The 27,632-nt window shown below is 39.5% G+C and overlaps 1 protein-coding gene and 1 non-coding gene across 2 annotated transcripts in view; one reads left to right on the forward strand and one right to left on the reverse strand.

Moving 5' to 3' along the window:
• The window catches only part of RAB20 (RAB20, member RAS oncogene family), a 60,694-nt gene extending 33,837 nt beyond the window's left edge, over window positions 1-26,857 (reverse strand). Inside the window, exon 1 of the mRNA XM_043990852.1 lies at window positions 26,066-26,857. Coding sequence (XP_043846787.1) covers window positions 26,066-26,237 — 172 coding nt within the window. The 5' untranslated portion in view covers window positions 26,238-26,857. The remainder of the gene's footprint in view (window positions 1-26,065) is intronic.
• On the forward strand, window positions 21,099-21,205 carry LOC122752112. Its single transcript, XR_006355912.1, has one exon. It is a non-coding gene; the product is annotated as a U6 spliceosomal RNA (small nuclear RNA).
• Window positions 26,858-27,632: the final 775 nt, after the last annotated feature.

The raw sequence follows: 27,632 nt of genomic DNA on the forward strand, positions 1-27,632 counted from the left end.
GAATGGCACCATGAGAGCTTATTGAAATTAGTCGAGAAAGATATGAAGGAGATAGTTCTGGATTTTGTTTTTTCTTTAATGTTTTAATGATATCTTTTGTCTATTTCAGTACTCTTTTAGTAATTTCCCATGCTTTCCAGATCAAACCTTTCCTTGTGACAAAGAAAAAGAATTAAGCAAAAAACAACAACCTGATACAGAATCCCTTTCCTTGCCTAGACATACATACATATATACATACATACATACAAAAATAAATATTCTGTCCTACACTAATTGCCTCTACTCTGCAAGGTGGTACAGTGAATAGTGTGCCAGGCCCAGAGTCAAGAAGACCTCATTTCAAATCCCTGGGCAAGTCACTTAACCCCTGGTTGTAAATCTGCAAATTGAGGATAAGAAGACCAGCTACCTCCCAAGGGTATTGAGATCAAATGAGATAATAATTGTAAAGTGTTTAGCCCAATGCCTGGCACACAGTAAGCACTATATAAATATTAGCTATTATTATTATCTCTATTATCTCTTGCTCGGAACCTTCAATGTCTTTTCTTCCCATTCCTTAGAGTTAATATCCTTTTTTTGGGGGGGTGAGGCAATTGGGGTTAAGTGACCTGCCCGGGGTCACACAGCTAGTGAGTGTCAAGTGTCTGAGGTTGGATTTGAACTCAGGAACTCCTGAATCCAGGGCCGGTGCTCTATCCACTGCGCCACCTAGCTGACCCTTAATATCCTTTTAATGATATTTTAATTTACCTTATTATAAGTATGATTATTGTGTATATTGTTGTCTGGGTTCTGTTTATTTCACTCTACATCAATTTTTACACATCTCATGAAGAGAAAGTTCAATTTTGAAATGATGGCAGAGGGGACAGCTAGGTGGCGCAGTGGATAAAGCACCAGTCCTGGATTTAGGAGGACCTGAGTTCAAATCCAGCCTCAGTCACTTAACACTTACTAGCTGTGTAACCCCGGGCAGGTCACTTAACCCTCATTACCCCACAAAAAAAAAAAAGAAAGAAAGAAAGAAAGAAAAAGAAACGATGGCAGAGTCAGGATTTATGAAACAGGCCAAAGAGAAGCTAATACCTTGAGCTCAGTTCTAGGTCAGCAATATTTATTGCCTCCTCCACTCATTCCCCACCAACAAACCTGGGGTCATCATAGTCATCAAGTGAATTAAATACTTTACTCAGAAATAATCTTTCCTTCCTGGGGCCTCAAATAGTACTTTTTAAAGACTTCTCTGATATAATTATCACATTCTAGCTTTTATTTTGTTTTACATATATATATATATACATATGTGTATGTGTGTATAAATTGCATAGACTATAAGTGACAAAAGGAACCCTTCCCCTTGCCTAGAATAGGACTGTGAACAAAATAGTCTTGAGAAATACTTGATATAATCTAATTTAGAAGGGGACTCATAGGCCATCTATTCTAACCTAACCTGTACCTGATCAAGAATCCCTTCCACAACATATCCCAAAGTGACCACCATCCAGTCCCTTCATAAAGAATTGCATCAAGGGAGAATGCACTGCTTCTCAAGGTAACCTATTGCATTTTTCTACAGATCCAGTTAGATTTTATTTACTTCAAGAGGTATGTGTAATGGAAAGAGTGATGAATTTGGGTTCTGTCACTTATTACCTGGGGCAATTCAATTAACCTCTTTGTGGTTTAGTTTTTTTATCTCTAAAATGAAAGTGTTATCAAAAAATATTTTCTAGATCTAGAAAAAATAATAACAAAATTCATCTGGAAGAACAAAAGCTCAAGGATATCCAGGAAATTAATTAAAAATGGGAAAGAAGGTACTGATCTCAAACTGTATTATAAAGCAGTAATTATCAAAACAATCTTGTATTGACTAAGAAACAGAGAGGTGAATCAGTGGAATAGAATAGATAGAAATTACACTACAGTTAATGACTATAGTAGTCTAGTATATGATAAACTCAAAGGTCCAAGCTTTTGGAATGAAAATATGTTATTTGATAAAAAGTGCTTGGAAAACTGGAAAACAGCATGCAGAAACTAGGTATAGACTAACATCTCATACCATATACTAAAATAAGGTCAAAATGGATACCTGATTCACACATAAATTTATGGTCAGAGGAAGAATATAGAACCAAAGAAGATATAAAGAGCAATACAAAATATAAAATAGATCATTTTGATTATATAAAATTAAAAAGGTTTTGCATAAACAAAGCTAATGTAAGCAAGATTACAAAGGAAGCAGAAAACTGGAAAGGAATTTTTGAAACAAGTATCTCTAATAAAGGCCTCACTTCTCAAATAGAGAACTGAGACAAATTTATAAAAATACAAGTCATTCCTGATAAATGATAAATGAAAAACTGATAAGCAGTCAAAGGATATGAACAAGCAGTTTTCAGATAAAAAAATCAAAGGTATCTATAATCATATGAAAAAATGCTTTAGATCACTATTGATCAGAAAAATGTGAATTAAAACAACTCTGAGGTATCACACTTCACATCTATCAGAGTGGCAGAGATAACAAAAAAGGAAAATATTGGATGTTGGAGGGAATGTGGGAAAGCTGGCATGCTAACCCATTGTTGGTGGAGCTGTGAACTGATTCAACCATTCTGGAGAGCAATTTGGAACTATGACCAAAGGGCTATAAAACTGTATACTTGGGGCAGCTAGGTGGCGCAGTGGATAGAGCACTGGCCCTGGATTCAGGAGGACCTGAGTTCAAATCCGGCCTCAGACACTAGGCACTTACTAGCTGTGTGACCCTGGGCAAGTCATTTAACCCCAATTGCCTCACCAAAAAAAAAAACAAAAACCAAAAACAACTGTATACTCTTTGATCTAGCAATACCTCTGCTAGGTTTATATACCAAAGACACCCCCCAAAAGAGAAAAAGACCTATCTGTACAAAAACATTTACAGCAGTTCTTTTTGTGGTGGCTAAGAATTGGAACTCAAAGGAATGCTCATCAACTAGGGAATGGCTAAACAAGCTGTGGTATGATTGTGATGGAATATCATTTGTGCTATATGAAATGCCAAGCAGGACAATTTAAGAAAGGCATGGAAAGACTTGTATGAACTATTATATAGTGAAGTGAGAATCAAGAGAATATTGCGCACAGTGACAGCAATATTGTTTGATGAAGAACTGTGAATGAGCAGCAGTACAATGATCCTAAGACAATCCCAAAGGACTAATGATGAAACACACTATCCATCTCCAAAGAAAGAACTGATATTAAACACAGACTGAAGCATGCTATTTTTCACTTTCATTTTTTTCTTTTATTCAAGTTTTCTTATAGAAACTAATATGGTAATGTTTTACATAACTACACATGTTTAATCTATATCTGATTACCTACTGCCTCAGGGGAGGGAAGGAGGGAGGGAGGGATAAAATTTGGAACTCAAAACTTTATAAAAATGTTTATTTTGGGGGCAGCTAGGTGGCGCAGTGGATAGAGCACCGGCCCTGGAGTTAGGAGTACCTGAGTTCAAATCCAGCCTCAGACACTTAACACTTACCAGCTGTGTGACCCTGGGCAAGTCACTTAACCCCAATTGCCTCACTAAAAAAAAAAAAAAAGTTTATTTTTAAAAAACAAACATATATCATATCATACATATCATGAGAGCGTTGTTATTAGATGAAGTCTAAGGTCCCTTGAAATCCTCATCCAAAACATGTCCCTGTAAATATCACCCAATTGCACCTAGTTCTTCCCTCTAGACCCACTCTTCAATGATTGTCCTTCATGAACTTACAAGATGCCTAATCATGTTTAAGTATTTTCTTTTCTAGACTAAAAACACCCCCAGTGTCTTCCAGTGTTATCATCATCATGATCTTCTCTTGTATTCATGCTCCAGAATGTTTCTTTTCTCTAAAATATGGTATCTAGAATGGCAGTATAGTATTTCAACGGTAATATGACAAGGTAGACAGAGCATACTAAAGCCATTATTACCTTCATTCTGGATATCATGTCTCCCTTAATAAAGTCTATGATATTACTGTTGGGTTTTTGTTTGTTTTTACAGCTTTGCATAGGGAGTATTAGGCTTAAAGTAGGGAAAGATAGGGGCAGCTAGGTGTTGCAGTGGATAGAGTACTGGACTTGGAATTGGAAATACTCACCTTCTTGAGTTCAAATCTGGCCTCAGATACTTTACTAGATGTGTGACCCTGGACAAGTGACTTTACCCTGTTTGCCTTAGTTTCTCTGAAGAAGGAAATGGCAAACCACTCTAGTATCTTTGCCAAAAAAAAACGCAAATGGGGTTGTGATGAGTCTGACACACATGACTCAACAACAAAGGGAAGATAGGTTCAAATGCTACCTCTGACCAATTAATTATTAGATATAGAAACATAAGAAAATCACTTAACCTTTTATCATCCTTTTCTTCTTTTTTTTTTTTCCCAAGGCAATGGGGGTTAAGTGACTTGCCCAAGGGTCAAGTGTCAAGTGTCTGAGGCTGCATTTGAACTCAGGTCCTTCTGAATCCAGGGCTGGTGTTTTTTCCACTGCGCTCATCCTGTTTCTTTAATAGGAGTTAAGTCTTCACATTAATTTTCTCATTTGATCCTCACGACAACTCTGTAAGAGAGGTACTATTCTTATTCCCATTTTACAGATGAGAAATTGAGATAGAGGTTAAGTGATTTTCCCACTATCACATAGCTAGTAAGTGTCTGAGGCCAATTTGAACTCAGGTCTTCCTAATTCTGGGCCTAGCACTCTATCTACTATGCCAGCTATCTGCAAAATAGGAATCTTACATATAGTGTCTACCTCACGGAATTGTGAAAAAATATCTAAAATTGTTTATAAACTTTAAAGTCATATAGTCAATTGTTTATATTATTATTATTATTATTATTATCACCATGTCACACTATTGACTCACACTGAGCTTTCAATCCACCAAAATAATTGGAAAATTTTACATGTGGTCTGGCCATGCCTCATTGATTTCTGTAGTTGGATAGCTGATTTTCTCAACCTGATGGCAGCACTTTAGATTTGTCCCTATTAAATTTCACTTTACTTCAGTTTCCCCATTATTCTAACCTGTTGAGATCTTTTAAAACTGAATTAATTGAATGAACATAATTTTCTATTTATCCTGGGTGAATAAGCAAGGAACCGTTTTCAAGGTTATTCTTGAATTAGCTGCCTAAATATTATACTCTCCAAATTGGGATCATTAAAATACAGACACATAAAATACCAGACAAAAAGACAAACTTTTCAGAAAATATTGTTTGGCTTGAAAAATGTTTCTTACATTAACATGACAAAGCCAATAGCTTTTTTTAAATGAATGTAAAAAACTCATTTTTCTAATTGATAATTTAAAATTTTTTAAATTAATAATGTTAAGAATACAATTCACATAAAAGGAAAGAATTTGCTCAAATAAAATTAATTCATCTAGGATAAGAAAAGAATCAATGAATGGGAAAAAACTATATGAAGTACCTCTGATAAGGATCTGGTATTCAAAATATATAGGTAACTAAGGGGCAACTAGGTGGCGCAGTGGATAGAGCACCAGCCCTGGAGTCGGGAGGACCTGAGTTTAAATCCGACCTCAGATATTTAACACTTACTAGCTGTGTGACCCTAGGCAAGTCACTTAACCACAATTGCCTCACCAAAAAAAAAAAAAAGGCAACTAACAGAATATAAAAATGAACAGTTCTCAGAAAAAAGTAAGCTATTAATGACTACATGAAAGAACTCTCTAAATCACTAATTTCTTTTCATTAAAAAAAGGCAAATCAAAACAAATCTAAGATTTCACCTTAAATAAATTGGCAAATTGACTAAGATGGAAAAAAGAGGGGAAGAGTCAAGCACAATCATTCTGGAAAGTAATTTGGATTTATGCAAAGAAAATTACTAAAAAGGACAAATCCTGGAATAGAGATTTCACTGCAAAGCATATTGCACAAAGATGTGAACGACAAAAAGAAAGGCTCCATATACACTAAAATATTTATAGCGGTACTTTTTGTGGTTATAAAGAACTAGAAACAGTGATGTCCACTGGTTGGGAATGACTAAATAAATTGTGGTATGAGAAGGCAATGGAATATTACTGTATTATAATGAACATAATGAAAACAGAGAAACATGGAAAGACATATGAACTGAGGAAAAGTGAAGTAAGCAGAGACATGAAAACAATACACACAATGACTACAGTGAGGGAAATGAAAAAACAACAATAACAGTAAAGGAATAACAACTAAATGTGGCAAAACTATAATGACCAGCTTGATCCCCAAAAGGAGATACGAGAGCTACCTCAGCCTGGCTCCTGAGTAGAAGTGGGAGTCCACAGGTCTGAATGCTGTGTCTAATATCAGGCTTTTTCAATAGGTTGATCAGTTTTGCTGAATGGTTTTTCCTCTATTTCCTTTGTCTCTTTAATAAAGTAAATTTTTTAAAACTCTCTGTTCCAAGAGATTACTCTCTGGAACAAGCAGGAGGAGGTATAGAGAAGAAAATCTAGGTGATGTACAAACAATAGAGTTCAATAAAAATCTCTTGCATAGGGGCAGCTGGGTGGTGCAGTGGATTAGAGCACCGGCCCTGGATTCAGGAGGACCTGAGTTCAAATTTGACCTCAGACACTTGACACTTGCTAGCTGTGTGACCCTGGGCAAGTCACTTAACCCCAACTGCCTCACCAAAAAAAAAAAAAAATCTCTTGCATAAAAGAAACTAAATGTTGCAAAACTATTATGGGCCTTAAAAAAGATATGAAAAGATACCTCCCTGGTTCCTTTTCAGGCATGGAGATCCATGAATGTGGAAACATGCAAGAAATGCCAGAGCAGTTGGATATGTTAATTGGATTTGCTAAAACTTTTTTCTTGCTCTTTTTTATTCTTTATTGTAAGGCATAGTTCATTAGGAAAGAACAAGGAACTATAAGGGAAAATGTAGGTACTATAATGACAAAATACATCAACAAAAATTTTTTAAAATATAATCTGTAAAATAAGCAAAAAGGACAAATCAATTTCCTCTAAGTATGAAGTTCTTTGTAATTCACATTTAAAAAAAATAACTTTCACTATGTGATAAATAGCCATGTATTCCCACTGCTCCTGCATGCTCCATAATACATTTTAATGACATTGATACTAAAACAAATCAGAGTCACTAAAATGCAGGTTTTATAAAGCAACCATGTAATATAGACTACAGTTCCAGGTTTGTTTACCATAAATATATCAGCACGTGCTAATATATGAGCAGTTTTGCAAGATTCACAGCAATATTATTTTCAACATTAATTTCAATGTGTACCATGAATATGGAATTTGACACATTATCAGAGACAGTAAGACAACTAATTCTACTCACTTGTATGCTACGTTTTTCATAATGCTATAAACAATTTCATTCAACAAATACGTGAGAGCCAAAAAAAGACAAAAGTACTACTGTAGACTAAGAATTATGGGGAAATGAGACCCATACCTGCCTTCTACAGATTACATGAAAGAGCATGGAGAATTTCTTTTTTTTCTGTCTCCAGTGTCTACCACAGTATGAGTTGACTAAATAGAGAACAATAGATTTGGATTTGAAGGCTTGGGTTTGAATCCTCATTCGTACAATTATCCCTGTATAACAAGCCAGTTTAAAGTCTTTAAAAGTCTTGGTGTCAGGGCAGCTAGGTGGCACAGTGGATAGAGCACTGGCCCTGGATTCAGGACCTGAGTTCAAATCCAGTCTCAGACACTTAACTTACTAGCTGTGTGACCCTGGACAAGTCACTTAACCCCAACTGCCCTGCTCCCCCCCCAAAAAAGTCTTGGTTTCCTCATCTATAACATGAGGGCAATAATATTTGCACCCGTTACCTCACATGGTTTCATAAACCTGAAAGTGTATAGTATCATGGTCAAAGTGCCAGACTTGAATTCTGAGACTTAGGTTCAAATTTTACCTCTTAATATTTATTATTTGTGTGACTATGGGCAAGTCACTTAGCCTCTGTCTGCCCCACTTTCCATATCTATAAAAAGGAGATGATAAAATCTATAGTACCTACTACACAAGGTCACTGTGGCTCAAATGAGATAATGTAGGTAAAGACCTTTGCAAACTTTTAAAAAGCACTGTAAAATGTCAATAACATCTTGGTTGGACCCTACTAACTGCTTGTTGAATTTGAATCTTACTCTAGTAGGAGGTAAGGTATATTTTGTTACTCTCACTATAACAAGAGAAGGCAGTGTCATAAAAGAGATACAAAATGAAAGCATTTAGCAGACAAAGAGATTCTTCTTGCTGGGATGAATGCCACTAAATGAATAGCATTGAAACTCATTTTTGAAGGCCAGTACAGGATTGTGACAAGCAGAGATGGGAGGGAGGGTATGTCAAGTGGAGGGAATGCATAAGCAAAAACAGGAAAATTCTGGATGTGATAAAATAATGGAATTTGGCAGACACCCAGGGTCCCACCTGATTGATTTAGTCTTGTTTGAGAAACCAACTAAGTACCTACTTGAGATGATTAGATATAGGCCATACCTAGCCTGCCCTGAGTGATGTATACTGCTGATGTTAGCAGGGGGACCACTCTTAGCCATGCAACTTGAAGGACCTCCCTTTTGGGGGAGGGAGAGAAAAGGTAGAAAAGAGAATGCTGAGGCTGGGAACTCTCTCTTTCTTGTTGGTGGGCTTCTGAGAGCGGACTGGAGAGGGGCTGCACAGCTGACTCCCATAGAAACTACGGACCCAGATGGTGAGTTAATAGAAATGAGGGCAGCTTTTTGAATTAGCTGAGCTGGAAGCAAGTTTGGGGATTGAGTCAGTCTTTGCTAGAGCCAGGGAGCTTATCCATTTTTCTCTTCCCCTATTCCCTTGTCCCTGGCTTTATTAACTTCACCGTTGCTGTATGTTTTATTCCCATTAATAAAACCTGATTTGTTTATGGAAAAGAGGCTGTTAATCTCCTTTCTTATTAGCCTAGGAGAAATAACTAAAATAGGCAGTTTGGAAGAGAGGAACTTTGGACCTAGAGGTCCCTCATTATTTTCTGAACCCCAGTATTATGGCGAGCCACCCAATTAACTCTCCCCATATTAAATTTGGCCCTTACATGGAAGAAGAGATGAGTCCACTGGTCTTAAATATAAGGTCCATAGAAAAATAGTGGATGGAAAGGTTGGAAAGAGCTTGAAAAATGCTAAATTTTAATCTAAGAAACCTAGAAAACCTAGACCTTATTCAGTAAGCAAGAGGAAACCACAGCAAGTTTTTAGTAAGGAAGCAACAAATCAGTGCATTCAAGAAATTGATTTGGCTGTGACGTACGAGATGACCTTCCATTAAGCTACTCTCAGGTGAGCCAGGGGTTTATAAAGGCTATGTCAGTAGAGGACAACATGCAAAACTTTCACATACCAGCCTAGGGACTACCTTTACTAAGGAGTTCACAGGCGTTTATCACCTGGTTCTTCATTTTTTGGTTGTGTATGTCTACTCACAGACTAAAATACATTAGTGGAAGAAAAATCCTCATTCCAACAAAATCACAAATCAAAGTAAATACAAGATATATTAGGTGGGGTAGAGGACCATGGAGATAGGAAGATCACATAGGAAAACTATTTTAATAGTCCAGTCATAAAGAGATGGCCGAACTGCTGGCAATGGGAATGAAAAGAACAATTTCCAATGTGACACTGAAATTTTACTTTAAGTACTAGTAGGAATGAAAAAGCACAGAATCATCCCTTTTCATAGCCAATGACTTTGCCCATTACTCTTCTACTGATGAGACAGTAGGAGCAAGTTCAAACTAGAAAGTCAATCAACATGCATCATAATGCCTCTATTTCTAGGATGAACTTTTTAAAAAGTCTAATGAAGTATGAAATTATCTTCTCAAGCACATTAGATGTAATCCAGGTATATATTAATAATCAACACACTTGACCTCAATTAGTTGTTTCACATGAATCAACAGTATGCTGACTTTTAACAATTCTTCCTAGCTATGGAATCCCTAAGGTGACTAGAAGAGACAGGCCAATCAAGGTATGAGATTTCCTTGTATAAGGAACTGTTCTGATTGTCACCCGTTATCCTCTCAAATTAGTCAGACCTCCTGAGCTACTGGTACTGACTTCAGACTGTTCTATCCAACAACAGCAATGTTTGGCTATAGATTCATACCCCAGCAATATTGAAGTGAGAGGGTTAATGGTCATCATTAGAGAAATTAACAATGACCTAAAAAACCACAGAGCATTGGGGTGCCCATTCAAAGCCCTAGGTATCTTGTTCAAGGAGTAACACTAAAAGGGGCAGCTAGGTGGCACAGTGGATAAAGCACTGGTCCTGGATTCAGGAGTACCTGAGTTCAAATCCGGATTCAGAGACTTGACACTTACTAGCTATGTGACCCATGGCACCGCAAAAAAATAAATAAATAAAATAAAAAAGGAGTAACACTGTAACACTAAGGAATCACCACCAATAAAACACTTTTACCTACAATCTTCAAAAGCAAAATCTTCATCTGGGAATCCCTGAATCAAAGCTAATTCAAAGGCTTTTATAATTATGGAAAACACTGAATAATGGGAGGAGGGGAAGGGAGAAGGGAAGAGTCAGTATAGACAATTTTTCCCACTCACCCAAGACATAAAAAAAATAATCAAAGGCAATTTGATTCAGAATGCAACAAAGTAAAATGGAAGAACATGAGATTTCAATGTAATCCTTATTGTTAAACAATCACCTTCTATGTGTCAGGCACCATGTTGAGTGCTGGGGTTACAAAGACAAGACAAAAGAGTCTTGACTTGAAATCTTAAGACCTGAGTTCCAGGTTTTCCAATTACTAGCTGTGTGATCTTGGGCAAGTCACTTAAACTTTCTGATCTTCATCTTTCTCACCTATAAAATGGAGAAGCAGGATGACACTACAGATAGGACAGTATGGGTTCAAATCCTGCTTCTCTGACACACACATTCTGTGCGACCTTGGGCAAGTCATCTCTGAGGCTCTAAATTGCAGAGGACTCACCAATCTGCCTAAGGATTGGCATTTCCCTATATCAATAAAATAGCAGGTGCACTCTGAAAACAAAGTGTGATAATCAATGCTTTCACTACCTTGTTTTGAGGCAAGTTCTCTACAAAATACTAATAAAGTGTAAGTTACTCTTATGCATCAGTTGTGGTATAAACGCATAGAAAAATGAATAAAGTTGATCTAGCTCAACCCCACCATTTCTTATTGAAGAAACTGAAGCCCAGAGAGATTGAGCTCTAACCTAAATCATACCTAATGGTAGCCCAGTGCTCTTTTTAATTTTTTTAACTGACTGCAATTAAATTGGTATTGGGAATTCCCGGTGACGAAACTCCCTCTCCTAGTGCAGAGCAGCACCTATTCTGCCATTTTAGGATGTTAGAAAGATGCTGGGGGCACTAAGAGGTTAAGTATGTGTCAGAAGCAGAACTTGAATCCAGCTTGTCCTGATTCTGTGGCTGCTCTGTTAATTACTAAGTTATCTTAGATAGTGCCCTTTCAGACTTCGTGAGACAGTTGAAAGGAAGAGGACAGGCTCTGGAATCAATGGAGTCAAGGGGTATCTATCCAGTCTCTGATGCTTATTACCTGTAAGACTTTGGACAAGACTCTTAAGCTCTCCGGGCCTCAGTTTCTCCATCTATAAAATGAAGGGGTTGCACTGAGATGGGCTTTCAGCTCTAGATCTATGGTCCTGTATTTCCCAAACATCAAACCCTTAAAAGCCACACCTGCAGTTTTCCTTAGTAAAGGGCCTCTCTGCTAAGCCCCAGTAGAGGATTGCCCCACCAGGAGCTACCTACACAAATGAAATCCCAGGTCCAGCCTCCTTTCTCCCCAAAGTGTCTACAATTTACATCTCTAAAAGTGCCTAATAAATGTCTGTGGAATTAATGAAATAATAAAAAGAATCTATCCAACCCATCCACTCCCTCAAGACTCATCCCAACATTATAAAAATTTCGAAGGCAAATTCAAATCTCATTTAGGGAAGAAGCATCTAAACGTTCCCTCAATCTGCTCTGAAAAATTCTGTCACCATTTTTGGCAAGTTTGTCTGTGGGAGGCAGGATAGATGTGTGGAGACTCCAAAGCGCAACTAAAATTTTTTCCTAAATTCACGTTGCCTAGTAGTTCATCTTTTTGATGTCTCTCTCCCAGACCTCATTTTATAAAAATAAGCTACAAATGAACTCTCTTCCAAAACAGCACCCATTCCAACGGCCTCAAGAATGTCTGTACATCTACAGGCAGCAGCAGTAGTTAAGGCTTTTGAGCTGTTCTTAACAGGCTGTCAGCAATCACATTTTTTTATTTCCCAGATCAGACTTGGTAGTTCACCTGAGGTCACAGGAGGTAATGAAGGATTTCTTAGCCTAAAGCTATAGCTTGTTAAATATAGTATCCTCTTATACAATGCAAATACAAAGTCCCAAAAAAAGAGAAACTAAAGCAGTCCAAATTCCGGCTGAAACCCAAGCCCAGGGCAATCCAGTCGTAAAAGTTTTAAGGGGTCAAAGCTTAGTACAAATATACTCTATCTCTTATTACAGGCCCGGGTTTGGGTTTGGGGAAGACTACCCAGACCGATAAAAAGTAATATAGCCTCAGGCCTTAAGCCCAGAAAGCCCTTTATTTTCCTAGATCAAATCTAGAGTTGAGAATTCAACAGTTTTTAAGCCCCACCCCCCACCCCATCCACAAAGCACAGAGCTAGGCTAAAGGTAAAAAAAAAAAAAAACCTCAAAGCCCCTAGCCTGAAAGAGCTAACTACCTACTAAATAAGGACGGGGGTCTTAGCCTTTTATTTATTTATTTTTTTTTTTGCAGGGCCATGGGGGTTAAGTGACTTGCCCAGGGTCACACAGCTAGTAAGTGTCAATTGTCTGAGGCCGGATTTGAACTCAGGTACTCCTGAATCCAGGGCCGGATTTGAACTCAGGTACTCCTGAATCCAGGGCCGGTACTTTATCCACTGCGCAACCTAGCTGCCCCCGGGTCTTAACCTTTTTTTGAATCATGGACCCCTCAACAGTCTGGCAGTGTTTTTAAATTCATAAAATATATACATACAAAGGAAAGTACAATTATCAAATTATTGTATTTTTTAAGATCATGAACCTGTGATTGAGAATCTCTGTACCAAGGGGCATAAGTAGACAGCTAAACATAATAAAAATTAGAGTATGATGAGAACAAAAGAGAAAAAAAAATTGATCTAGGAAAACTTAAGATACAAAACATTTTGGGTGGGGGGCAGGGAATCCTCGAGTCAAGCAGGCACCTGAGCTAAGTAGGAAATGCATTCCAGGCAAGGGTCAGTCATTAGAATTCAACTCAACAAGAATTTTGAAGTGTTTACTAGAGACAGGCACTGTGGTACCCCTGGTGGTACAAAAACCAAAACAAACAAACAAACAAAAAAACCTCAGATCCTGATTTCAAGATGGTTACATTCTACTAAGATCAAAATTGTAAAGCACTTAGCATAATGTCTGGCACATACAAGGCATTTAGTGAGTGCTTGCTTGCTTCCTTCCTTCCTTCCTTCTTCCCACCCTCTCTCTTTTCCTCCCTCCCTTCCTCCTTTCCTCTAGGGAGATGTAGAAATAAATCAATACAAAGTTATTCAGAGCGGGGCAGCTTGGTGGCGCAGTGGATAAAGCACCACCCCTGGATTCAGGAAGACCTGAGTTCAAATCCAGCCTCAGACGCTTGACACTAGCTATGTGACCCTGGGCAAGTCACTTAACCCTCACTGCCCCATAAAGTTATTCGGAGAAGGGAATGGGATGGGAGAGGGATGAGCAAGTACCCTTTTAGAAAATGGCACTTTAACTGAGCCTTTAAGAATCTAGAAGTCCGGGCAAATCAGTAAGTATGACCCTGGGCAAGTCACTTAACCCCCATTGCCCAGCAAAAAAAAAGAAAAAGAAAAAGAAAAAATAATCTGGAAGTCCAAGATGCAAGGGTAAAAAGAAAAGAGCATTTCAGACATGGGGGGGTACAACCTATATAAAGGCAAGTGAGGGATGGAAAGTCATAAACCAGGAAACAACAAATAGGCCATTTTAGCTGCCCCATAGAATGAATGGGTGGAGGATAATGTTGATGGGTCTAGACAGGTAGTCTGGAGTCAGAGTACAAAGGGTTTAAAATACCAAACAAACCTATAGCGGATGGGGAGCTACTGAAGTTTATTGAGCAAGATGATGACAGGACCATGTTGGGGGGACTTGCAATGGGGAGGGTTGCTCACCCAAAGAATTGGAGGCTTATCACAACCTTGTAAAATAAAGAGATTTATTAAAAGAGAGGAATAATGGGGGGCAGCGAGGTGGCGCAGTGGATAGAACACCGGCCCTGGAGTCAGGAGTACCTCAGTTCAAATCCGGTCTCAGACACCTAACACTTACTAGCTGTGTGACCCTGGGCAAGTCACTTAACCTCCAATTGCCCCACTAAAAAAAAAAGAGAGAGAGAGAGAGAGGAATAATGGCTGGGGAACAGATCACCATGGTGACTGTCCTGCTGGAGTAAGAGGAGACCTGGTTCTTTATAAAACAAAGGGGAAGGAAGGTCAAGATAACTGTGAGGGGATCTTTGAATAATGAGGTATCAGTAGAACAGTCAGCATCCATCCATATCCTGCAGATCTTGATGTCGTTTATCATCATACCAGGGTCATGCTCAGCCACAACTTATTCCTGAGGTGCTTTTCTCTTGGGAAAGTTTTAAGAATTCTGTAGGGGTTGGCATCTTTAGGTTTCTTGGGGTCCTACTGCATTCCCACAATAGCCAGACCTGTAATTTGGAATAGGAGGGAATAGAATGGAGGCAGGGCAACCAAGTAGTAGACTATTTTTTTTTCCAGGGGAATGGGGGTTAAGTGACTTGCCCAGGGTCACACAGCTAGTAAGTAAGTGTCAAGTGTCTGAGGCCGGATTTGAACTCAGGTACTCTTAAATCCAGGGCCGGTGCTTTATCCACCGTGCCACCTAGCTGCCCCCAGGTAGTAGATTATTGGAAATAATCCAGTCTAAAGATGATAAGGAAGGTAAGTACAACCAATGTCCAAGTCCCTCCATAAAATCTCCACAAGGAAAACATCCAACATGCTAGGCGCCTTCTTCAATTCTCTTCCCATTGCCTGGATGTAATTAGCCTCCTGATCTATGGGTTGTTCCTCACACTAGTTTGAGGGAACCATCTCCCCCCCCCCAACCATACATTTTTCTGTTATCATTTACACCATTTCTCCTAGGTAATTACTCCTTTCTAATGTTATGTATCCTATTCATATTAATCATCCATCTCCCTTTCCATTGTCTTTGAGTGAGTCCCAACTTCAATTCTCGGGACCTGAGGTTTATGAGAACTCGGAGACATACAACATTACCATAAGAACACTGGTGTTAGAAAGATAGGCCTTCAGGGGCAGCTAGGTGGCACAGTGGATAGAGCACCGGCCCTGGAGTCAGGAGTACCTCAGTTCAAATCTGGCCTCAGACACTTAACATATACTAGCTGTGTGACCCTGGGCAAGTCACTTAACCCCAATTGCCTCACTAAAAAAAAAAAAAGAAAGATAGGCCTTCGGAACAGCACTTCCAGACCTCAAACTATATTATAAAGCAGTTTTCATCAAAACTATTTGGTGCTGGCTAAAAATTTTTAATGTAGATCAATGGAACAGATTAGGCAAGGAAGAATCAGAAATAATTAAATTCAAATCAAACTTTGTTTATAAACCTGGAAACATAAATTACCTTTAAAAGAACTCTCTATTTGGAAAGAAACTATCATCTTACAACACATAGCCAAATAAACTTAAAATGGATATGCAACCTGTTAATATGAATATATGGATCACCTGGATTTGATGGAGGTACCTTATTATCCAAAAGGAGTTTTATGAAACCCTGGATTACCTGTAGTCTTATCATGATGCTTCTATATTTCCTCCAAACTTGTTATAACTGAAATTGTTTGTTTGTTTGTTTTTTGGTGAGGCAATTGGGGCCTTTTGTTTAATAAAGGATGGCTCTTAGGAGGGAGGAGGGTGATCTTGGGAAGAAATTTTGGTGATATAAAGCAAAAGATATCAATAAAAATCTATTGGGGGGAGGCAGCTAGGTGGCGCAGTGGATAGAGCACCGGCCCTGGAGTCAGGAGTACCTGAGTTCAAATGTGACCTCAGATATTTGACACTTACTAGCTGTGTGACTCTGGACAAGTCACTTAACCCTCATTGCCCCACGAAAACCCAAAAAACCAAAAACACTATGCTAAAAAAAAAAATGCTATGTGAGGCATTTTGGTACTTTTGAAAGAGTAACAGATTTGGAGTCAGATAACCTGCTTCTGCTTATGTTACCTTTGACAAAATGATTTAATTTCTCTGGGTTTCATTTCTTTCTAACACCAGTGTTCTTATGGTAATGTTGTATGTCTCCAAGTTCTCATAAACCTCAGGTGCCAAGAATTGAAGTTGGGACTCTCTCAAAGATAATGGAAAGGGAGATGGATGAAATTGTTAAACTACTTTTTGCTTCTGGGTTGAATTTTGTATCATACTATTGAAACTATCATACTATTTCGGGCAGATGGGGCTCATTAGCCTTGGCAGGCAACCAGCCTAAGGGAAGGAAACCCTGATTTTAAACTTCCGCTGCCTTGAGGCTATACCCATATATGGGAAATGCTTGGGAGTTAACCCGGAGGAAAAATCAGGAGTCGGAGTCCCTTAGGCAATTGGATGTTGGACATCACATCCCTCTGACAACTCCTGCGGCGGCACTGGTGCCAAACTGTACTGGCTCTGCCTCTCCTTTGGATCCACCAATGTCTTGGAGAGGGAAAACCTGCTGCATGGGCAGCAGCTTGTTTTCTTTTTTTTTTTCTGAGGCAATTGGGGTTAAGTGACTTGCCTAGGGTCACACAGCTAGTGTTAAATGTCTGAGGCCGAATTCGAACTCAGGTATTCCTGAATCCAGGGCTGGTGCTCTATCCACTGCGCCATCTAGCTGCCCCAGCAGCTTGTTTTCCATACTGATCCGCCCAGGCTAGCGCCCTGGAGAGGACACTCCAGCTACTCCTCATGGGGTAGATACAACAGGGGAAGTGGCAGTTACTGGTTATAAGTCACTCAGGAGCTGCGGCTCCCGTATCGGACTGCACAGCCACACTGTGGCCTGTGGCTCTTCAAGGCGCTGATCCATGGTCGTCCATGACTGGTGGAGGCCTACTACTACTACTATTGAAACTGACAACGCCCTGTAATCAGTGGACTAAAACCATACATATCCTCAGAAATGGGGAGTCCTCTGTTTTCTTTCTTCTTGGGACAATAAAATATTAAATTGATATTGTTTTTTCTGTCTGTCTCTGATCTGTTTTCATAGGAGGACAGGTATGTTTTTCTGGTTTTTTTCAATATTAATAGTATTTTTTCCAGTTACATGTGAAGATAATTTTCAACATTTGCTTTTATAAGATTAAGTACCAAATTTTTCTCCCTCACTCCCTTCCCTAACCCCCTTCCCAAGATGACAAGCAATCTGATATAGGTTATATATGTACAATCATATTAAACATATTTCCACATTAGTCATGTTGTGAAAGAAGAATCAGAACAAAAGGGGAAAAACCTGAAGAAAAAAAAAGTAAAAATAATATGGTTCAATCTGCATTCAGATTCCACAGTTCTTTCTCTGGATGTGGAGAACATTTTCTATCATAAGTCTTTTGGAATTGTCTTGGATCATCATATTGCTAAGAAGAGCTAAGTCTATCACAGCTGATCATCACAGAACATAGCTGTTACTGTGTATAATGTTCTCCTGGTTCTGCTCACTTCACTAAGCATCAATCCACTTAATTCTTTCCAGGTTTTCTGAAATCTGTCTTCTCATCATTTCTTATAGCACAATATAGTATTTATTCCATTACATTCATACACAACTTGTTCAGCTATTCCCCAATTGATGGGCATCCCTTCTACCTCCAGCTCCTTGCCACCATAAAGAGAGCTGCTACAAATATTTTTGTACATGCAGTTCCCCTTCCCTTTTCTATGATCTCTTTGGGACACAGACCCAGCAGTAGTATTACTGGGTCAAAGGGTATGCATGCCCCATAGTCCTTTGGACATAATTCCAAATTGCTCTGGGAGACGTATTCTTAACCAAGTAAGTTATAGAGGTCATTATTAGAAAGACAGAGACAGAGATAGAAAGACAGAGGAGACAGACAGAGAAAATCATTTTTGTTACATAAAATGTAATGAGAATTAATGCCTCTAGGATAAAAAGGGAAGTGATTGTGAAATGGTTAAATCAGATTTCTCAGTTAAGGATTTACTACCCAAGATATGGAAACAACTAACAGAAATATCTAAGGCCAAAAATAGACATTTCCCAATAGATAAATGGTCAAAGGCTATAAACAAGTATTTCTCAAAATACTTGGGTAGCAAGTTGCATAGTATAGAGTGCTGAGTTAGGAAGACCTAAGTTCAAATCTGGTCTCAAGACACTAGCTATGTGACCCTGAGCAAGTTGCTTAACCCCTGTTTGTCTCAACTTCCCTGTCTACAAAATGGGGATAATAATTGCACCTATCTTCCAGGATTTTTGTGAGGATCAAATGAGATAATAAAGTGCCTAGCACATAGCAAGCACTACATAAATGTTAGTTATTACTCTCAAAAGAAGAATTGCAAATTATCACCATCTATATATATATATAATGCTCCAAATCACTTATAGTAAGAGAAACGCAAATCAAACAATACCCTGAAAACTGGCGAAGGTGACAAAAGAGGGGAATAGTCACTGTTAGAGGGGTTGTTGAAAGATGGGCACACTAATATGCTGTTGGTGATCCTGAAAACTGGTACAATCATTCTGTAAAAACCATTTAGAATCATGCTATGAAAATGACTAAAATGTCTTTATCCTTTAACCCAGAGATTCCATTCCTAGGCATATACCCCAAGGAGATTAATGATAAAGAGAAAGACTACCTATACACAAAAATATTTATAACATTTTTGTAATAGCAGAAGAACAAAATAGATGCCTATCAGGAAATGGTCAAAAAAGTCATGGTACATTAATAAACATGTTCTGTTATTGTACTATAAAAAGATTGTTATTATGAATATAGAAAGGCACGGGAAGACTTATGTGAATTGATGTAAAGTAGAACCAAGAAAGCAGAACCAAGAAAATAATATACACAATGATTACCACAATGTAAATTTAAAAAAATAACTAGACAACAGAAACCAAGGGCAACAAAATTATAAATAGCAGGAACCTCCTTCTACCTTCTTTGTAGAGATGAGGAACTATGGATGTAGAACACTAAATCTAATGTCAGATTTTTTTCAATGTTAGTTCTGCTAGCTCTTTTTTTCTTTGTTATTAGAGATTGTTGTCTGGGAGGGGAACAGAGTTATTGGAAAATTTAGGTGATATAAAAAGATCTAAGTAGCCAGGGCAAGGTAGTACATGCCTGTAATCCCTGTTTCTGGAGAAGTTGAGGCTGGCAGATTGCTTGAGCTGGAGAGTTCTGAACTGCAGAATCTAACTAGGTGTGCTCACTAAGTCTGGCAGCAACATTATATGCCCCTCGTCTAGATATGGATAGGAGAGAGAGAGAGAGAGAGAGAGAGAGAGAGAGAGAGAGAGAGAGAGAGAGCGCGAGCGAGAGAGCGAGCGCAGTAATGATGTATTTTTTCAAGTGGGCTTTTGTTTCAGGGAAAACTTCAGAATCATTAAAAGAACAGACTCTTTTTCTAAAGGCAATCCAGCTCACTTCTGTTCAACTTTGGAAACAGTTCATTGTTGATTTGTACTATGTACTGATACCTGAGTTCTAAAGATTGTGTAACCAACTGCATATCATCATTTAACAAGTACCCTTTATTCACTTGGTTTTTCCTGTGTGGTAATTAAACAAAACTCTTGAGTAATTATGAAAGTCCTTTAAGAGGATCTGCAATGTTGTGGGGCTTGAGGCAACCACCAAAATGTCATCTTTAAACAGGTATACCTCAAAGACCTCACTATCTAAGAAACTGATCCTCTTGAATTTGAACTCTGTGCTAGACCTCTCTACGATGATGCTTATCACCTTTGGGAAAGTATGTGTCTGCGTTTTTCCTTGATTGATATTAATAAACAGAAGACTGTTGAGGAAAATTATTTCTACAGTTTCATCTTTCAAGATATCTTATATGATGTTGATACGTGCTAAGGAGACATCTTGTTGGAGATGAGATCCCTTACAGTAGCATTTTGCTATACCAAATTATATGTATATGTGTATATACACATATTTTATAAATTATAATTATGTATATATAAAATAAGATATAGATCTAAAAGTCGACAAACAAGAAGCACAGAGGGATTTTGTCCTCTACATCTTTTAATCAATTGTGTAATGGTGAAAATATGGTCTGCTGTGAAATATCACCTATAAGGACCAGAGGAAGAATCTATACAACATCACTGTAAAGGCAAACAATTTTGAAAGACTTAGAACTCTGATCAATACAGTTAGCTAGCTACAGTTCCAGAGGTACTGATATCAAATCATGCTACCTACCTCCTGATGAAGAGGTCATAGATTCAGGGTGCAAATTTAGATATATTTCCAATGAGGAAATTAATTTTGCTTGACTGTACATATTGGTATAAGTGGTTTTTTTTGTCTTTTTCTTACAATTTAGATGGGGAAGTAGGACAGAGAGAAAAAAACTTTTCTTTTTGTTCATTGAAAAGAATGAAATCAAATTTTTTAATTTTTTTTTAATGAGGCAATTGGGGTTAAGTGACTTGACCAGGGTCACACAGCTAGTAAGTATTAAGTGTCTGAGGCCGGATTTGAACTCAGATACTCCTGACTCCAGGGTCGATGCTCTATTCACTGTGCCACCTAGCTCCCCCGAAATCAAATTTTAAAAAAATATATATCACCTGTGCTCGCTTCAGCAGCACATATACTAAAATTGGAATGATACAAAGAAGATTAGCATGGCCCCTGCGCAAGGATGACACGCAAATTTGTGAAGCGTTCCATATAAATAAATACATATATCACCTGCAAGCTTAACTATTCCATTCTGGTATCTAGACATTCTGGTATGTAGACATCATGCATGCTCTCCAAGTGCATTCAGATTATCTTTAAAAAGATTTTATATAAAGAAGAAATTAATCTTAAAGACTGGTAGTTACTAGTAGTCTCTCAGTTACCTTGCAGTCACTAGATTTTTTTTCGCCATGCCTCTGGTATCCTTCATAATTTTCTTTACTTTGGGAATCAAGATCTCAATGCCCTCAAAATGGTGTAACCTCCAGTATAGACTTGGTCTTATCCAGCTGTTTTTCTCATTTTGTTTATTTCAGTGCTATTTTCACTTTCTGATACAGCCCATCAGGCACTATAATATATTCTGGTCCAAATGTGTTGGCTCCATTTTCCTTGATGATAAAGAGTCTGTTATATAAAGACTTTTTCAATTTTTGATTCATTTGTTGCTCCCTTTCAAGTCCATCCTTAAATGCTCTTGGAATAAATTTGTTTAGCTGAGTCTCTTGACAAGCTTTCTGTAAAATTTTTTTCTCTCCATTGCTTCTCAGTGTTTTATGCAACAATACTGCTCATAATCTTTGTCTTGATGTAGACTTAGGAAAGTTCAGAATACCAAGGTCCAGTATGAGGAAATATGGAACTCATAATAAGACAGATTTGAGTAGAGCAAGCCAGCTTTACTGAGGGGTATAATAATTGAAGGTGGTCAGGGATGAAGGACACAAGGCAGTCCAATGGGATTCTGGATGGGGTTAAGTAATCTGGCGAGGCATTGAAGAGAACGGGGTTCAACAGTTAAGGTTTGGTTGGTTTTTATAAGATTCTTACTTGGGACCATCAGGACAAGGCATTGGAGGAAGAGAACAAGAACTCTGAACCCAAGGACTGGTGCTGGGGGAAGAAAAGGCTCCTGGGCAAGTATTGATTAATTGATACTCAAAACTCCCCCACAGGTGGGGAAAGGTCTTTTAGGTATTACTTCTGTTAGAGTGACTCGGGGATTTTGAGCTTCAACACCAGGGCTTTTTCATTTATGGGATGAGGATGCTATTGCTATCCTTCTCGGTAATATTTGACAAATGAATTTATAGTCTAATCCCATGTTGTCCTTGCTTGTCATAACTCTCAGTGTGTTAAGGAGATTGAGTGTTGCCAAGTTGCAGTGGCTTCTAGACTCTTGGTCTCCCCTTTATAATGACTGATTTATATTGAATAAAGTTCTGTTTGAAATTTTTGTTTAGGGTCATGAAGACCAATAATAAATTATAATTCCAGGCCAACTGCACCTAGTAGGGGGGAAATTCAAAAATCTCTCCTGGGTTTGTTAATGGAATAACCTCTGATAGCCATCTGGCTGCAGAAAATAATGAATAGAAAGCTGGTCTTGGAGTGAAATATATTTGGTGTCTTTCACTAAACACCAAAATAAAAGAGCAGCAATTCCTATAGGGTTCCTTTTCTGGGAATCCGTGAGGTCAAAATTATTTTCACAATACTAAAAAATAATACTAAATTTTTAAGTTGGTAAATGTCAATTTATATAACCCAGATTAAAAAGCTATTTGGGGGGCAGCTAGGTGGCACAGTGGATAAAGCACTGGCCCTGGAGTCAGGAGGACCTGAGTTCAATTCCAGCCTCAGACACTTGACACTAGCTGTGTTACCCTGGGCAAGTCACTTAACCCTCATTGTCCCCCACAAAAAAAAAGCTATTTGGGAGGGGGTTCTCTCAATAGTATTTAAGAGCATAATGGGGTCCTGAGACCAAAAAGTTTGTAATCCAGTTTGTAGCGGATACTGGACTTGGGAGACAAGAAGATTTGAATTCAAATCCTGACTCAAACACTACCTTTGTGACCCTGGGAATAATCACCTAACTTCTCTGTGCCTCAGTTTCCTCAACTGCAAAAATTAAAGGATTGAACTTGACCTGAATTCTCTTCAAGCTCTAGGGCAATGACCTTATGACCTTTAAGATGTTTCTGGAAAAGAGGTGAGATTCCACTCCTTTAGAACTCCCACCTGCCATCCCACTCTCTCTGGTTATCACTGCCCCACATCTATTGTTTCTACCATTAGAATGTAAGTTCTTTGAGGGAAGAGATTGTTTTCCTTTAGTATTTCTATCTCTAGTGCTTAACACAGTAAGAACTTATTAAATGCTTTTTCATTCATTAATTCATTGATCTTGTAGTGATAAACTTCTAACTTAACTATGCCAGTTCTCAGGCAATAGACACCACTGAGCCAATACCTGTAAGTCTTTCCAATTTAATGTAGTCTGCCAGAGCTTGTGCTTTGCTCATGTGACCTTCAAGAAATCAGGGTCACTTCCAAGAAACAAAAGTGTTTCTAAATCAGGGAAATCAGTGATGTGGAAAGAGGGGAAGACTTTACTGAGTTGCCTAGGTTTTGCTCAAGTGCTCCTCCCAATACTTCTAAATACAAACCCTTGGCATTCCCAAAAAAACAAAGAAGAAATGAAGCATCCAGGAAATATGAGTGTGTTGCAGCAGGAAACTCTGCAAAAAAAATATCTAGGGCATCACATCAGCAGTATTTCAAAAGTAGTACTAAAATAAATACAAATGTTACTCCATACACTCTCTCAAGCTCAGTATTACATGGACTCAGTTATAACAGAGTTTGAGTAATGTCTCCAGAATCATAACACATTATAAAAGTTCGATATTAGCTTCTGAGGAGAGTCCTGTTCCTTAACACCAGATTACAGAAGGGACTCCATTAAACAAACCTTTTTCCCACCCCTACCACCACCCCAAGTAGAAAGTAAGTTCCTAGAGGGCTTGCACATAGTATGTTGCTTAATTGTTTCAGTCCTGCCTGAATCTACGTGACCTCATTTGGGGTTTTCTGGACAAAGATACTGGAGTAGTTTGCCATTTCCTTCTCCAGATCATTTTACAGATAAGGAAACTGAGGCAAACAGGATTAAGTGACTTTCTAGGGTCACAGGGCTAGTAAGTGTCTGAGACCAGATTTGAATTCAGAAAGAAGAGTCTTCCTGACTCCAGACAGGACACACTATCCAATGTGCCACCTATCGGCCCCTTGAACATAGTAGGTGCTTTGATAAAAGCAATTGACTTTGAATTGGAATTTTAAACCATTCCCTGTAATAAAAAAACTGAAGACCAATCAGAAATCATTTACGTATGGATTGTACATATCAGGCTTTCCAAAAATGCTTGTTGATTAATATATTACTTTACTTCTAGAGTTAAGACTGAATATTAAAGAAAAAATAGAAAGATAACATTCACAGACTCAATGAGTTTGTGCATAAAACAAAAGTAATGTTATTATGTTGAAACTTTGGAGGGGGGAGTTTTTATATGAGTGAGTTTAGTTTCAAAGGATGATTACAAAAACTGTCTCCCCATTTTAACCTTATATAAAAAAAGAAATGCAAATACAGTGTGATCCTGAACTTCATTAATTCAAATTCATTTGGTTTAACCAATTTAAAAAACAGAGTCAATTAAAATCGTGTTTACTCAGCAGAACTAGGGGCACACAGTTGGCAATTAAAAACCTTGGGCAGGATCCTTGTGCATTTGTCACTCTTTAAAGCGTTAGCATAAGAGAAGCTACATCTTGAAGCTTCAGCCACACACACCAAAAAGTGGTCCATTATTTCTTCATTTACTGGTTTCATTCTTTTCAGGGGGAATGGGCGATTATCAGTTCCACTCCATAGACTTAGCAAATTGAGACCTGGGTTTAGACTCTAATAGTTACATCTAAAAAAGTCATAAATCCCACCAAACAAGGAAAACCCATCTCTCCCCATCTCTCTCTCCCTCTCTCTCTTCCTTCCTCCCTCCCTCCTCCTTCCCTCTCTCTCTTTCTCTCTTACTCTAAATTCCCATAATTAAGGAAAAGGACAATCTCAACTACTCTTTTTTCTTACCTTATCAATAAAAAACAAGGTTATACTTAGCACTGTTATATGGCATGTGGAGAACAGTATTACAATTCAAGTTCAAAAGCTATATTTCCTGGGTAGCCTCCACCTAGGGCTAAAGATGAGAATCTCTAGGTTGACTCAAATGGAATTACTACTTTAAAAGGGTAACTTGACTAAGGAATCCTTTAGCATAAAGATCTTTCACCTCCCCTGAGGTGCAGAGAAACGGAAGGAAGGGGAACTGTAGGAGAGTGTGGCTAAGAGGAGCACGAGGATGGGATAACTCCAATTAGCTAGGAGACAGACAGTGAAGAGTATGCTAAGAGGAAGCCTGGTGCAATGAGAAAAACACTAGATCTGGAGTCAGAATATCCTAATTCGAATCACATTCTGCTACCTGTGTGACGTTGGCCAACCTACTTTAACTTACCGGACCTCAGTTCCCACGTCTGTAAAACGACCTGCAAGGTCTCTTAAGGAGCTCGAAATCCTAGGATTTCTCTCCAGAGTTCCTTTTCTTTTCTCTAAGTTCCATTCCTGAATAGAAGCCTCCCACTCCGCCCCCTGCGCCCCCACCCCCCAATTTCTCCAGGAGTCCTTGTCCCTTCTCCCAGAAGTGAGAGAGGCAGTATGGTGTGGAATGAAATCAGCAAGCATTCACTAAGTCAAGTATGGAGCTAAGCGCTGAGAATTCAAAGAAAAAGCGAAAAGAATCTTTGCCCTCAAAGAGCTTGCATTCTCATGGGGGGAAGCCGACCCAATCCCTGAGCTGGAACTAGGCTATGACTACGCCGGCTGGGGTTCCTGACCCTCGGGGTTTGGACCAGATGACCTCTAAGGTATCTTCTAGCTTCTAAAGTTTTAGGAAAGCAAGCAAGCAAGCAAGGCTTCCCCGGGAGAAGGCCGGGCGAGGCAGTTACCTGCAGTGTCCCAGATGGAAATGTTGTAGGACCGCCACTGCTTCAGGTAGAAGGCTCCCCCGACCGTGCTGACAGTTTCTTGGAAGCGCCTTTCCATATACCTGTGTAGCAGCGACGTCTTGCCGACGTTCATGTCCCCTAGCAGCACGATCTTCACGTCTGGCTTCCTCATTTCCCCGAAATGAGCCCGGGACCAGCAGACGACTCGGGGAAGCTTCTGCCACCCTCCACCCGAGGGAATCCGACTCCCACTAGACAGCAGCTGATCAAGAGGACCCGAAAGTCCAGTCCGGCTTCCTAGAGCCGTTCGAGCTTCTCCGGGGCAACTTTTTCCCCCGCTGCCAGCACTCGGACTCTCGGGATGTCCCCGCCTGGGGGGTAGCCAAGAAGTGAGTCTCTCCGGACAGTCAGTCGCGGTCTGAGGAATGACAAGTTCCGAGGCCCTCTCCTGCCCCTGCCGGGACTTTACCTCTAGGCTCCGGAGGAGGAGGAGGGTGGGAGGAGAAGGAGGAGGAGGAGGGTGGGGGGAGGAGGAGAGGTAGGGGGAGGTGGAAGAGGAGGGTGGGGGGAGGACGGAAGAGGAAGCGCGTTTCCTCGCAAAAAGGGGGCAGGAGCTGGGGGAGATCCAGCCCTGATGCCCACGTGGGGGGCCCCAATCCACCCCCAAAGCGGCCTTCAGTCCCCTGATACCCTCTCAAGTAGCTTCTTCCCCTCCTCCCTTCCGTGTATTCAGTCAGAGTCCACTCCGCTCGGCCCCGGGGCTGGGCTCCTCCTTCTGTGCTCTTCCCCAGCTGAGGCTGCCACTGCAGCGGCCCCTGGGGACACTAGAGAGCCGCGCAAAGCCCAGCTCGCCCCAAACCCCGTTGCCCCAACCCGTCCCCAGGCTCCTCCGACTCGCAGACCCCTCTCACTTCACACCCCACACCCCCACACCCCCACACCCAACCCCGCGGCTGGAGTTTGCATTCTCCAAAGATGAGTAACCTTCCTTCTTTAGTCTGACTGTGCAATGACAGGCAGAGGGGTGAATCAAAATTTGGGGGTGGTGGGGTTCTGGGAAGGAAATGGGTTGGCAGGCGGCTGAGAAGAGTTCCAAAAACCCGCTAAAGATACAACCAGGCTAGATTGTAAGCTGCCTGAGGGCAGCGACTCTGATTTTTCATCTGACAAGTTGCAGATGCTTAGTATATGCTGATTGATTGATGGATTTCATTGACACAGTGAGATGGGGGATAGGAATCTTAATTCATGCATGCATGCATTCAACCACCCTTTATTAAATTACTAATTGTTGCGAATTGAGGACAACCGAAGTATCCCCGGGATGACAGGGGAATGAGAAGATTCCCCCAGCACCCAGAAATGGGACCCCTGAAAGCTAATGGTCACATTGGAAAGACAAACTGGGATGGGTTGTGACTTGCATGGTTGGAGGGAATGCACAGATGAATTCACAGAACCACTAGAGTACTGAGAATTTAAATCAAATCAAGACAACAAGCATTTATTTTTTTAAGTGTGGCAATTGGGGTTAAGTGACTTGCCCAGGGTCACACAGCTAGTAAGT

The sequence above is a fragment of the Dromiciops gliroides genome, chromosome 3 (genome assembly GCF_019393635.1).
Source record: "Dromiciops gliroides isolate mDroGli1 chromosome 3, mDroGli1.pri, whole genome shotgun sequence".
Taxonomy (NCBI): Eukaryota; Metazoa; Chordata; class Mammalia; order Microbiotheria; family Microbiotheriidae; genus Dromiciops; species Dromiciops gliroides.